This window comes from Colobus angolensis, unplaced genomic scaffold (genome assembly GCF_000951035.1).
Source record: "Colobus angolensis palliatus isolate OR3802 unplaced genomic scaffold, Cang.pa_1.0 Scaffold8, whole genome shotgun sequence".
NCBI classification, from domain to species: Eukaryota; Metazoa; Chordata; class Mammalia; order Primates; family Cercopithecidae; genus Colobus; species Colobus angolensis.
The window spans coordinates 15,164,681-15,179,274 of record NW_012121820.1 but is presented as its reverse complement, the minus strand read 5'-3'; the positions used below and the strand labels follow the sequence as shown (position 1 = coordinate 15,179,274).

The 14,594-nt window shown below is 46.5% G+C and overlaps 1 protein-coding gene across 1 annotated transcript in view; it reads left to right on the top strand.

The window, feature by feature from the left end:
* The first annotated feature begins 1,730 nt into the window (after positions 1 to 1,730).
* ARHGAP40 (Rho GTPase activating protein 40) overlaps positions 1,731 to 14,594 on the top strand; it is a 51,047-nt gene continuing 38,183 nt past the window's right edge. Inside the window, exon 1 of the mRNA XM_011929055.1 lies at positions 1,731 to 1,870. Coding sequence (XP_011784445.1) covers positions 1,734 to 1,870 — 137 coding nt within the window. The 5' untranslated portion in view covers positions 1,731 to 1,733. The remainder of the gene's footprint in view (positions 1,871 to 14,594) is intronic.

The following is a 14,594-nucleotide window of genomic DNA, read 5'->3' as shown; positions in this document are numbered from 1 at the left end:
CGTCCATCCAACCATCCATCCATCCATCCATCCAACCATCCACTCACCCACCCATCCAGCCAACCACCATCCCCTCATTCAATTGCCCTGCCATTCATCCCTTCTCTCATCCCCCATTTTCCCAACCAATCTTTCATTCTTTCTTCCATCTATCCATCCATCCACCCAACCTCTATTAAGCACCTACCATGTTTCCCACACAAAACTCCCTATGGCTGCCAAAGTAGTTCTGCACCCACTTCCACTGATAATTCACATACATATTGGGCCCCAGCTCCTTGGCCTCCTGGTGGCGTGGTTCCCTTGTCTCCTCCTCAGGAGGAGGCTCAGGAGAAGTGGATAGGTGGTCTTCTGCACAGCCCTAGTCCGCAGGTTCCAGCCAGTGACAGCTGCCTGAGACTTGGGTTTTTTCAGGGCCCTTTGTGCTACGAGGCCTTTCCTCTCTTTAACGCCAGAACCATGCATGCTCCTGGCCTCTGTGGCTCCAGTGGGGTCCTGTTTTCAGTTTTTTGGGGCCCATTTCTTGCCTCCCTCAGTACAGAGCAGAGCTTCAGACTGTGGGGACCCATAGACTTGGGGGCCCTCCTTGAGGAGGACTCTGGGGCCTCTCTTCTTGGAGTACAGGCAAATATGCTGCCTGGAAAGACTCACTGACACCCGGAGCCTTAGAGGAGGGCAGGGTGGGCCTGGGCAATCTGGGGACGTCCATGGCATTCCGTCCTGGCCAGAGGGCAAGAGAAGGGGCTCATGGTCCAAAATGGATGCCGGCAATAGGACACTGCCAGGGAAGCTGGCAGGAGCGCGTCTCATACATCCCCCAAATGCCCTACTGCTACGCCTTGGCTTGTGTCCTTGTCGGCACCTGGAAACCCCTTCCCACTCCCCACCCTGACACTCAGCCTCTGCTCTCCTCTCAGCTGAGTCCACACACTCCTGCTCCTAGATTTCAGACTTTCTGGTCGCTGCCCCCAGGGCTCCTACAGAGCTCCATAAAGATTTGCTGAATGAACGAATTCAAGTTCTCATTTTAAAGATGAGGGGGTTAAATTCCCCGGGTTTCCCCCTTCCCCAGCCTTTTCCCAGATAGTTCCTTCTCCTTTACATCCCAGCCAAAAGGCCAATCCCGGGAGGCTCTCTGGATGCCCCCTCACTTTGCCACTCCCATTTCCTGCTTCCTTCCTATCCTCCCGCCCTCATGCCCAGGTCCTGCTCTCTTTACACCCTGACACCTTCCTGCTTGCTCGTTTCCTGTCTCCTGGCAAATGTCACCATCCCCATTTCACAGAGGAGGAAACCGTGGCTCAGAGAAGTCTCAGAGGGAATAGCCCAGCCAGATAAAAACCCCTGGGTGGTGAGCACTTTCTTCCACCCGTATTAGCCAGGTGCTTTATTCATGTGGTTTTACTCTGAAATCGGGATGGCTGTAGGTAACAATAGCGGCCATGCAAGTCATATTTCATGACAGTTTTTGAAAGGCTCTGTTTCTACTTGGCAGTTCCAGTGCAGGTGGGCGGGACTCAGGGGCAAGTGTGTGCCCCCGCGTGCCTGCCTGTAGGTGGCCCCGGCCAAGCCAGCCCCGCCCCAGGAGGAGGCTGGACTTTCATCCTGCGTGAGGGTGTGTGGGAAGTGGGTGTGCCACGGGGCCTGCCTCACTCCTCCCTCTCACATTGCCGACCGAGTCAGTCTCACTGCAGCAGCACCACGTCGGACCGGGATCCTCGAGGTGCCAGCCCATGGCCGAGCCTGCGCTCCTGCCCGCCACCCAGATGGAGAGGCTGGCCCCAGCACCCCTCGCCTCACCATGTCCTCGGATCCCGCGGGCCCGCGTTGCTAGGCGCTGCGCCCAGCGCTGGGCCGACCTGGGCTGCAGGTACAGGGGTCACAGGAGCGGGAGGGGAGCTGGCCCTACTATGTGCCAGGGGCATGTGCTGTCTGTCTTGACAACATCTGTCTTCACAACATCCCTGTGAGGCAGCAATCTTCCTCCGTCGTACAGATGAGGAAACAGAGGCTTGGAGAGCCCAGCGACCTGCCCACGGTCACCTGGCTGTCAGGTAGTGGAGATGGCTTCTAGCCCTGGTCCGTGGGACTCCAAACCCAGACCCTTCCTGGGACACAGCATTGCCCTGGGTTCATGCTGCTGGCCTCCTGCAGGGGTCACTGATTTTCAGATTCTTAGAGACCATGAGTGACGCCAATGTGTGCCATTTCCTTTTCCTCTGGATGTAGAGAGTACTGGGGGCCCAGGGGCTCAAGATTCAGGAGTCTCTGGGTAAAGATTCTGGGTCATTGTGGTCGTGTGGTCACCTCGACTGAGACCTGGTCACCCCTTACTCCTGCTCAGCCTGCCACTGACAGCCAGACTAGAATTTTCAAATAGTCATTTCCCCCACTCTGATTACATCATATTTACAATTTGATTATTATAGAAAGTCAAACAGTACAAGAATACATATGTTTATTCTTGAAAACGTACTACTCTTAAAGTTTTGACATATGCCTTGGAATAACTTTTTGACATATATAAACCTAAACTTTTATAGTTTTACACATATAGGCTCTTGTGATACACGTGCTTGTAAGGTTTTCCCCCGGCAACCCCTCAATTAATGTTATGGACGTCTCTACGTGTCAGTAACATAAAGATCTAGTTCATTCACTTTAATGGCCTGCCAGGATCCAACTTTATGGATATCTTTGGTTAATTTGAATCAGTTCCTAGCTAATGGACATTTAGGTTGGTTCCAATTTTTAACAATTCTAAGCAATACAGCAATGAACATCTCTGGGGACTTGCATAGGTAAAATTCACGTCCTAGACTTGTAGTTGCAAGTTTAAAAGGAATGGTCGAATCTTAGTAGACCCTGTCAAATTGCCCTCCAAAAGTGTTCTAGCTTGGAACACACCTGCAGCAGGAGACCCCCATTGTCCCATTCATTTGCCGCCCAAGAACCTGAAGACTAGACTTGGTCTATACTCAGAGAGCAGATTCAGGGGTAGGTGATCCTGATCATAGGACAACTAAGTCCTAAAATTCTCTTAAGGGAACAACTTCTAGGCTCAGGAAAGGGAGGGGGAGCTCAGTGAGACCATTTCATCCATATGGCATGTTCGCTGAACTCCTATGTGCGTGGTGCCTGCCCCACCCCAGGCAAAAATGACTCAGGATAGGATTTTAATGAGAATCAGTTTTGAGAAGCCAAAGACAAGTTTATCTATCTATCTATCTATCTATCTATCTATCTATCTATCTATCTATCTATCTATCTTATCTATATCTAATTTATCCATCTATCTATTCATCTATCTATGTGTTTCCTATTGCTGCTATAACAAATCGCATAAGCTTATGTATCACCTCTCTCTGTCTCTCTCTCTCTCTCTCATTTATATTGGTTTTCTATTGCTGCTATAACATGTCACATAAACTTAGTAGCTTAAAAAGACACAAATGTGTTATCTGACAGTTCTGAATGCTGGAAATCCCCAAATCAAGTGGTCTGTAGGGGTGCATTCTGTCTGGAGGCTCTAGAAATTTGTTTCCTTGCCTTTTCCAGCTTCTGCCACTACCCACATTCCCTGGCTGATGGTCCTCTTCCGCCTTCAAAGGCACTCTCTAACACCTTCATGTCTCTCTCTGACTCTGACCTCCACCGTCATTACCATGTCTCCTTCTCTGACTCTCCTGCCTCCCTCTTTCATTGATAAGGATCCTTGTGATGACATTGGGCCCACTGATCTCAAGATCCTTAGCTTAATCACATCTGCAGAGTCCCTTTGCCTGATAACATATATTCACAAATTCTGAGGAATAGGATGTGGACATCCTGGGGAGCTGTTATTCAGCTGGTCACATCATCTGTCCAACCATCCGTCATCCATCCATCCATCCATCTACCTATCTACCTACCTATCTATTATGGCTGTTCCCCTGACTCCACCAGCACCCTCCCTTAATCTCCTGGTTCCTTGTGATCTTTGAGGCTATTAATATTGAATTCACTATAAGAACTCCTGACCCACTGAATGTGCTTAATAGCTACTGGTTGAATGACAAATGAATAATACTTAAGAGAGTTTAACATTTGAACCATTCGTGCTCTTTATTATTGAAAACAAAACAGAAAAAGCAACATTTTTTTTTCCAGAACAGTGGTTTTTTTTGTTTTTGTTTTGTTTGTTTTTTTTTTTTAGACGGAGTCTCACTCTGTTGCCCAGGTTGGAGTGCAATGGCATGATCTCGGCTCACTGCAACCTCCGCCTCCCAGGTTCAAGTGATTCTTCTGCCTCAGCCTCTTGAGTTGCTGGGATTACAGGCGTGCACCACCACGCCTGGCTAATTTTTGTATTTTCAGTGATGGGGTTTCACAATGTTTGTCAGACTGGTCTCGAACTCCTGACCTCGTGATCTGCCCGCCGCGGCCTCCCAAAGTGCTGGGATTACAAGCGTGAGCCACCACGCCTGGTCCAGAACAGTGGTTTTTATTTATTTATTTATTTATTTTTTTTGAGACGGAGTCTCGCTCTGTCACCCAGGCTGGAGTGCAGTGGCCGGATCTCAGCTCACTGCAAGCTCCGCCTCCCAGGTTCACGCCATTCTCCTGCCTCAGCCTCCCGAGTAGCTGGGACTACAGGCGCCCGCCACCTCGCCCGGCTAGTTTTTTGTATTTTTTGGTAGAGACGGGGTTTCACCGTGTTAGCCAGGATGGTCTCGATCTGCTGACCTCGTGATCCGCCCATCTCGGCCTCCCAAAGTGCTGGGATTACAGGCTTGAGCCACCGCGCCCGGCCAACAGTGGTTTTTAAACCAGGGTTCTGCAAACATTTTATTTGAATTTAATCTTTATTATATCTTTCAAGTATTAAACATCTAGTAAAAATACTACCTCCACTCAGGTGTTCCAAATGTTTTTTGTCAACCAAAATTATCTTGATTGTGTGATCAGTAAATGCTTTAAATTAAACTTATAAAATCAGCTTATAATAATATACTGTTACCTATTTTGTTTATTGAGAAGAGATTCCACTGCCAAGGAAAAAAAAAAAAGCGAAAACCACTTCCCTGGAACAGGGTTGGTCTGTTTGCTCCAGGCCAATGTTCTTGTGTATTGGCTCACAGGGTCACTAGGTCAGCTCCCCCAATCCTTTGAGTCTGTTCATCTCACCGGTCACTTACTTGTGAGTCATTTAGTTATTCAACAAATTCCAGCAGCACTGCAACCTTCAGGATGTAAGCCCCGGTCTGATCTGTTTACCCACAGCTCCCCAGCACTGGCACAGGGCTGGCTCATTGTAGCTGCTCATGAAATATTTGCCTGATGAATGAAATGCTCACTGCCTCTATGTGAAGTCCTGTGATGGACATGAGGGTGTGGGCATGAATAAGATGCTCTCTCTGCCCTTAAGATGTCCACGGCCTGGTCCAGGAGGAAAATATAACATTGGTCACTACCACATAATACACTAAATGCTGACCAGAAAGGCCTGAGCAGGGATGAATAGAGTCAGTGTTGCCACCAAACAGAATGTTCCATAATGGGAGGGCGACACACAATTCACTATCTATGTGGGCTTAATCTTAAAACCATGCAATATTGACCTTGGGAGGTGCCTCAAAGACCAAGTTGGAATGAGATGACTCTCTTGGGATTTCCTTTATCCTTGCTCCCTGTAGAAATATATTTTCTGTTAATTCATGATTGGTATAAAAATGCAAAAAAAGTAGCAAGTGAAATCCACCTGCCCCTCCCACTGCCAACCCACAAGAACAGCAATTGTGAGAAGTTGTACATCCTATAGAATTTTGTGCTTCATAAATATTTACATATATGTATATGTAAAATGTATCTATGATCCAATCCATTTACATAATTGTACTTACATACGTGAATTGGTTTATATTATGTATACTATTTTATAAATGACATTTCCATCTTTATAATATCTTTTCCTGGAAAGACACAGAAATCAACATTATTCTTCTTTTTTTTTCTTTTGGAGACAGAGTCTCGCTCTGCTGACCAGGCTGAGGCTGGAATGCAGTGGTGGAATCACTGCAGACTCACCCTCCTAGGCTCAAGTGATCCTGGGACCACAGGCATGCCCCACCATGCCTAACTATTTTCTTAATTTTTGTAGAGACAGGGTCTCCCTATGTTGCTCAGGCTGGTCTCAAACTCCTGGACTCAAGCAGTCCTCCTGCCTCTGCCTCCCAAGTAGGTGGGACTACAGGCCTGTGCCACTATACCTGCCCTTACATTGTTATCCTCTTTAAAGACTGTGTGATGTTTCATTTTATGACTGGACAGTACTTTTGTTAACTAGCCTCCTGTTGATGGAATTTTAGTTTGCTTCTTTTTCTCTTTTGGTTGCTGTTATAAACTATACTGCAGCATTCTCGGACATATATCTTTGTGTACTTATCCTTATGATACATTTTCAGAATAGGAATGATTGAGTCCAAAGGTGTATACATTTAAAATGCTGAAACATATTCTGGGTGGTTTTCCAGGAAGGTTGTACCCAAGTAGACTCACCAAGTGGGTGTGAGCTTGTTTCCTAATGTACATGACTTTCTTGACCAGACATTATTGTTCTTTGTAGTCTTGGCTGATTGGATTGGGAGAAACCTGTCTCTTGTTTTAATTTGCCCTTTTTATTATTATTAGTGAGGTTGAGCATCTTTTCACATGCTCAGTGTCTGGCAGAGTTCAAAGGCAGATCAGAGAGGCAGAAAGACCCATTTTGAGTCTAGTGCACCAGCCAGATTTCCTTAATCAATAATGGGTTAAAGGACTTGGCTGATTGCACACAGATGGCTTGTAGAAGCAATCACCTTTACAAGGTTCACCTTCACTCATATTTTGCTCATGTGTAGCTCAAGTCTCTGCCACTGGGGTCAATGTCAACTGATCTCTCCAGACACACCCCCTTGTATGTGAGCCCAACCACTGAATAAATCACCTACACATGGCTTAAATGTGTCAGGGGTAGAAGGACAGCCTGAATCTCAAAGCCCAGCTTCACCACTTATCAGCTGTGGACCTCTGGGGGTTACTTAACCTTTCTGAGTCTCTGTTCCTTTTCTGTAAAATGATTGTGAACAGCAGTAGCTGCTTTCATAGACTTGTGGGGATAAAATGACATTAATGCGTGTGAAGGCTTAGTACAGTACACACCATGTAGAAATTGAACACTTTGTGTCAGATATCAGTAGTCAAAGGGCAAGTTCTTGGAGCTGACTCCAAATAGCACAGGTTTGTTTTCATGGGACAAGTACATTCAGGACTACTGACTCCTTGGCGTGGCAGAAAGATTTGCATTTGAGTCCTAAATCCTCCACTCATCCTTGGGAAAGTTCCCTCATTTCTCTGGGCCTGATCCTTCATTTGTAGAATCAGTGCCATTCAGATAGTGGCTGCTGTTCACACTCACACATCCTCCTGCTTCGAAACCTGGAACAACCACTTCAGAACCGCAACTCCAGGGACCAGGCTGCCGCTGGGGGCTTCTGACCAGCTTTGCAGGAAAAAGTCCTTGCAAACTGCTTTCCTCCAGGGCTCTCCAGCAGGAGGCGCCCCCCCGGATCCTGCTTACAAACCAGCGAAGGGCAGGTCCCTTCGGATGGAGCTTCCTATTTTCCCTCTTTACTCACAATGAAGCAAAGGTGAAGGTGTTAATTACACCAACTGGTTAGGCTGCAGCCCTGCACAACCCTGGGGTCCTCACCCTGCCTGCAATGTGGAGACCACTTCTTCACCTTCCCTCCTGTCAGGCATCACCGACTCTACCCAAATTGACCAGCAGATGCTCATCCAAGGGTGAGAATGTCTTTTCTCGACACTTGCCAGCCCTGGGTGTTGGCAATCTTTTCTGTGTTTGCCAATCTGATAGATAGAGTTCATCCTTGTTTTAATTTGCATTTCCCTGATTACTTGCGAGGCTCCACATCTTTTCTGCATAGGGCATTTGCATTTTATCTCCTGTGACTTGTTGATTTCTATCTGCTGCCGACTTTCCCAGTAGATTTTTTGGGTATTTTTTTTCTTCCTGTTGCTTTCCAGGAACTCTTTATATAAAGTGGATAGTAACACGTTATCATTTCTTGCAGATATTTCCTCTCAGTTGAGGAAAAAGGTCTTATGACATTTTTTATAGTGTCTTTTGTCATACAAAAGTTTTTTTTTTTTTTTTTTTTGAGGAGTGCAGTGGCCGGATCTCAGCTCACTGCAAGCTCCGCCTCCCGGGTTTACGCCATTCTCCTGCCTCAGCCTCCCGAGTAGCTGGGACTACAGGCGCCCGCCGCCTCGCCCGGCTAGTTTTTTTGTATTTTTTAGTAGAGATGGGGTTTCACCGTGTTAGCCAGGATGGTCTCGATCTCCTGACCTCGTGATCCGCCCGTCTCGGCCTCCCAAAGTGCTGGGATTACAGGCTTGAGCCACCGCGCCCGGCCATACAAAAGTTTTAAGTCTTGATGTAATCAACTCAGCTTTCTTCTGTTACGGCTTCTGGATTTTAATTTGCTTGGAGAGTTCTTCCCCACTACCATTTATTTCTTACCGATTTTGTTCTCATTAAACCCTAATACAGACTTCTATCCGCCCAGGGAAATTCCTTTGCACTTCCCAGCATAAAAGACCTGCCCCCATTCCTGGGAGATTTGCATATCTCATTTCCTCCCTGATATTCACTGACTGTTCCTTTAAAATGGAGTTTCAACATCACCTCCTCCAGGAAGCCTCTTCTCAGCCCACTCCCCCTTTAGTTCTCTAGTTACTGCTCTGTCCCCTGGGGCTGTTCACCCCATCTGAAGAGGACTGTCGGCTGCTCGTTGGTCCGAATGCAGCCTTGTGTTTTCATGATTTTGGAGTACTTACTATGGGCTGAATGTTTTACAGGCCTTACTTTATTTCATCCTCACTGCCTTCTGTATACTATCCCACCATTACCCTGATTTTATAGGCTGCACATCAAGAGGACAGACCTAGGCCCAGACAATGTGACTCCAGGGCCTTAGTCCTTAGCCACTGCAGTCAATGTTTTCTGTTGGGAAGGGCCACAAATTTAGTGACTGAAACAATACAAATGTATTGTTTTAGAGTCTGGAGGTCAGAAGTCCAAAATGGGTCTTACTGGTCTAAAAATCAAGGTGTCAGCAGGACTGTGATCCTTTCTGAAGGCTCTCGGGGACAATCAATTTTCTAGCTTCAAAAAGCCACCTGCCTTCCTTAAGTTGTGGTCCACCTGCATCGGCAAAGCCAAGAGTGGCCGGCTGAGTCCTTCTCATGCTACCATCTCTCTGGTTTTCACTTTTCTGCCTCCCTCTTCCCCATTTAAGGGCCTTAGTGGTTTCATTGGGCCCGCTTAGGTAGCCCAGAATAATCTCCCCAAAATCAGCTGATTAGCAACTGTAATTCCACCTGCAACCGTCATCCCACCTTGGCCACATAACACACACATTTACAGATTCCAGGGAGTAGTGGGTAGTGGGGGGGTTATTCTGCCTACCCGCAGCCACTCTTCCATATTGCTTTTCCAAACTTCAGTCACCTGCCTCCACCTTCAGGAGTCATCCTGCCTCCCTCCAACCTGGGGCTTAGATCAGTGCCTTGGAGTCACTTGGAGGGCTTGTGCAAACCCAGATTGCTGCACCCCACCCCCAGAGTTTCTAATTCTGTAGTTCTGGGGTGAGGGCTGAAAATGTGCATTCCTAACAGGCTCCCAAGTGATGCTGATACTGAAGGTCTGGAGCCCACACTTTGAGAACCACTGAGTTAAATTTATTAACCCTTCAAATATTTATCAATATCTGCTCTGTTTTGGGAGCTGGGCTTATATAATAATAAATAGAATGTCTCTGGTATCAAAGAGGTCCCAGTATAAAGGAGAAAACAAACAGGCAATGACGATGGAGGTTGGTAAGTGCCAGGACATCAATGAGCCCAACACCTGTAGGAGGGCTGCAGGAAGTCTTCCTGGAGGAGGTGATGCCTAAGCTCAGTCCCAAAGTAGGCACTGAGCAGGCCAAGGATGGGAAGGAGAAGAGTGTTCCTGGCAGTAGCTGCCAACTGGGCAAAACGCCAGGAGAAGAGGGAGCCCGGTGCCTCTGAGAGGTATACGCAGCTCACACTGGCTGGAACAGAGAGCGGGGCAGAGGAGAGATGGGATTGGAGTTTGCTTTCAAGCCCTGAGCCCAGCTGCAACCCCAGGGCCAGGAGACCTGAAGGTGGGATGACAATCTGGCTCTTAAGCCCTTGAGCACACAATGGAAGAGTGAGCGATGAGGACCTCCCTGTGAAGGTGCGTGCAGCAAAGACAGGGATAATGAGGCCATGCCTCACCCCTAGGCCAGCCTAAGAGGAGGTGAAACCACGGCAACCAGCCTGATGTTCTTCCTGCTGGTCTTTTCTGAAGGCTTTAAAGACCAGATGTTCTTAATCTGGGGCTCAAGGATGGACCTTCAAAGATCCAAGAACCACTAAAATTATTTGCTGAATGTTATGCATCTCTGTGTGCGTGCAATTTTCCGGAGAGAGGATCCACAACTTTCATAAGATTTTAAAAATCTCTCCCCACTGCGCCACCCCCCTACGGCAAACCAGCTAGGAAGATGTTATAGACCAGGAGCTGTAAACTCTGGTGCCTACAGGGATTAAGTGGGACCCTCAGGGAGTCACGTGGCAGAGTGTAACATCTCAGGGCATGGTGAGGACTGTGGAACCGAGGTGTGAATAGGAAAACCAAGCTCTGTGATATATTTTAAGGTTCATTCTGAGCCAGTGTGAGAGACCCTGGCCTGGGGAACATAGTCCCAAGAGGTCTGAGAAGGTGTCTCCGTGGTAGTCGGATTACAGTTTGGTTTCATGCATTTTAGGGGAGACAGGAGTTATAGGCAAAGGCATAACTCAAAGCACGGAAGCTGTGTAAGTGGTTTGGCCAGAAAAGGCGGCATATCTTGAAGCCGGGGCTTACAGGTTATACGTGAATTCAGAGATTCTTTAATTTGCAATTGGTTAGAGGAGTAAAGCTTTGTCTAAAAATTTGGAGTCAGCAGAAAGGAATGTTGAAGAGAAGGAAGTCTGTTAACCACTATACCGGGTCAGAGTTGCTTGTAGGGGTGTGTAAGTTCACCTTCGTCTGGCACGGCCATAGATCCTGTTTATAATTGGTTACGTTATGGTCACAAAAAGTCCATTTTGTCAGTCTTGTGATGTCTTTTTATTATTTTTTTTCTTTTTTCTTTTTTTAACAGAGTCTCGCCCTGTCACCCAGGCTGGAGTGCAGTGGCGAAATCTCAGCTCACTGCAACCTCCACTTCCGGGGTTCAAGCAATTCTCCTGCCTCAGCCTCCCAAGTAGCTGGGATTACAGGCGCCCACCACTACGCCTGGCTAATTTTTGTATTTTTAGTAGAGATGGGGTTTCACCATGTTGGCCAGGCTGGCCTTGAACTCCTGGTCTCAAGTGATCCACCTGCCTCAGCCTCCCAAAGTGCTGGGACTATAGGTGTGAGCCACCGCGCCTGGCCATTGTGATATCCATTTTAACATTAGTTCTGGTCAGATGCTGTGCCTAAACTACAAAAGGGAGCAGTGTATGATGAGGAGTGTCCAGCCTCCCAACCCATCATGGCCACGAATTCAGTTTTGCAGGTTTCCCTGGGATTCCCTTGGCCAAGAGAGTGGGTCTGTTCAATTGGCTGGGGGCATAGGATTTTATTTTTGGTTTACAGAGGGCATTAAGCCTATTTAAAACTTTTTTGTTTGTTTGTCTGTTTGTTTTTAGAGACAGGGTCTCACCCTTTTACCCAAACTGGAGTGCAGTCACATAATCATAGCTCACTGCAACCTCAAACTCCCAGGTTCAAGCAATCCTCCTGCCTACGCTCCTGAATGGCTGGGTCTCCAGTTATGCACCACCACACCCAGCTAATTTTTGTAATTTTTTCGTAGGGATAGGGTCTTGCTGTGTCGCCCAGGCTGATTTCCAACTCCCGGGCTCAGATGATCCTCCTGCCTCGGCCTCCCAAAACGCTGGGATTACAGGCATGAGCCACTGTGCCTGGTCTAAAACTTTTAATATGATCAAATTAATGACATTAATACTTAATGGTATTTTAATAAAAACAACATTTTATTTAACCCAATATGTCCAGAATATGTTCACATGTAATCAATAGAAAACATTAATGAGATATTTTACATTTTCAAATATGAAGTCTTCAAAATCCAGTGTGTATTTTTCATTTCCAGCAATCTCAGATAGGATGCTAAATTTTCATCAGAACTCCTTAATGTATATTTAGAGTTCATAAAATATACAGTTGGAAAAGTAGATTTGCGTATCCAAGTTGTTCTAAACATATTTAGGCCTTTTCCAGTAACTGAGACAAGTATCTAGTTTTTAAATTTAAGTTAGTTAAAATTAAATAAAGTTGGCTGGGTGCGGTGGCTCACACCTGTAATCCCAGCACTTTGGGAGGCCAAGGAGGGCAGATCACCTGAGGTTGGGAGTTCAAGACTAACCTGGCCAACATGGAGAAACCTTGTCTGTACTAAAAATACAAAAATTAGCTGGGTGTGGTGGAAGGTGCCTGTAATCCCAGCCGGGAGGCTGAGGCAGGAGAATCACTTAAACCCAAGAGGCAGAGGTTTCAGTGAGCTGAGACTGCACCATTGCACTCCAACCTGGGAAAAAGAATGAGATTCTGTCTCAAAATGCAAGAAAAGAAAGGGAAAGGAAAGGAAAGGAGGAAGGAAGGAAGAAAGGAAGGAAGGAAGGAGTTAAAAATTCAGCCCCTCATTCATACTAAATACCATATTTCAAGTGCTCAGGTGGCAAGTGGCTACAATATTGGACAAATCAAGATGACAATCTAAGTGACTCAAGAAGGGACACACAAGTGTCTATACCCTTGTTCAAAGGAAGGATCAGGGTAAGCCTACACAACTTAACGACTTTCAAAGCTTCTCTGGCAAGCACCACAGGGCTATGCTGCTGGCTGGAAGCCCGTTTTAAGAGGCAGCCACCACTTGGTTTCAGCCAATTGTCACTTAGAGACAGAGACCCAGGATTATCATCTCCACTGATTATTTTTTCCCAGGAGAAAATGGAACTAGAGGACTTAAAAATGTGAGACCTCCTCATTTTCAAATGATGGCAAGCTATTTAAAAGGTGTGAAAATCCAGGGTGCGTGTTGGGGACGTGGTGAGGGGATGCGGTTTGCTATCTCAGATGGAGATTGGTAGATCGTGATCTTCAGTTGCAAATATTTGTCATCTCAGAGGTCATGGGCAGTATCTTAATCTCCCCCAGCCATCTCAAAAATGCAGGCTGCCCCTCCCAGAAGTGCTATGTGAGAATTTTGATGCAATCTGTCAGTTCCCACCCAACTCTTGAAACCTATGCAATTCTCTGAACCCCAGCAACATAATGATACTCCTGACTTCCCAACCCTGGTTGCACAATGGAATCAACAATACTGGTGCCCAGGTCCCATTCCCAGGAGTTTGGGTGTCATTGGTCTGGCTGGGGCATTGCTTGTTCATAATGGCCTGGCAAAGCTCCCTGGGAGATTCCAGCCCACGGGCAGGGTGGAGAAGCATCCTGCCCTGGAGAAGGTCTCTGGGCCTGGTCTCCACACCTAGGATGCAGCTTCTTGGGCCCAGCATGGGTCCTCTGTTCTTCTGATTTGTGCCCAACTTGAACAGCTGAAGGGGACACCCATAGCTGTGCCTTCCCTGTCTCCCAGCCCAGCCTCCTGTGTGATTCAGGAAGCTAAATTACATTAATTACGTTTCAGAATGTTTTATTCTTGTTGTCTATAACATAAAATAGCCATGCTCGTGACTTTCATAACCCACAGATCAGATCTAGCAGAATTGTTATGTGAAAGAGATATGGCCGGCATTATTTAATAATTCAAAGAAAGGTCACACTGTCCAGAATGAGCCAGTCTTCTGTGTCTTAATGGGAAACTTGTAGTCACAGAGGGATTTTAGGAGCTCAGGTAAGATGATACTCAAAAATGTAAAGATAAGATTTGCCGTTTATAATATCTCATTCCCACCCATCCTAACCCTGTCCCCACAGGGATTGCTTCGTAGATGTGAGTGTTGCTGTGTCCTGATGTTCAGGTTGTGCACTGCATAAGAGTGTTACACTCAGAGGGTCACCATTTAAGTCGTCATCATGTACTAAAGTTATGTGAGTTATATGGGTGGGCATGAAGAATCGAAACCTCCTGGCAAGTCCTGAGGCAACAGAGGAGAGACCCTCTTCATAGGGACACATGGCTATGTACACGTTCATGAGTGACTGTGCACCCACAATTCCCTGGCACACCCATATGCACATGGCTGTGCCCTGAGATTGCCTTTCTTTCTTTCTTTCTTTTCTTTCTTTCTCTTTCTTTCTTTCTTTCTTTCTTTCTTTCTTTCTTTTCTCTTCCTTTTTTTCTTTCTTTCTCTCTCTTTCTTCCTTCCTTCCTTTCTTTCTTCCTTTCTTTCTTTTCTTCCTTTCTTTCTTTTTTTTCTTTCTTTCTCTCTTCCTTCTTTCCTTCCTTTCTTTCTCTTTCTTTCTTTCTTCCTTCCTT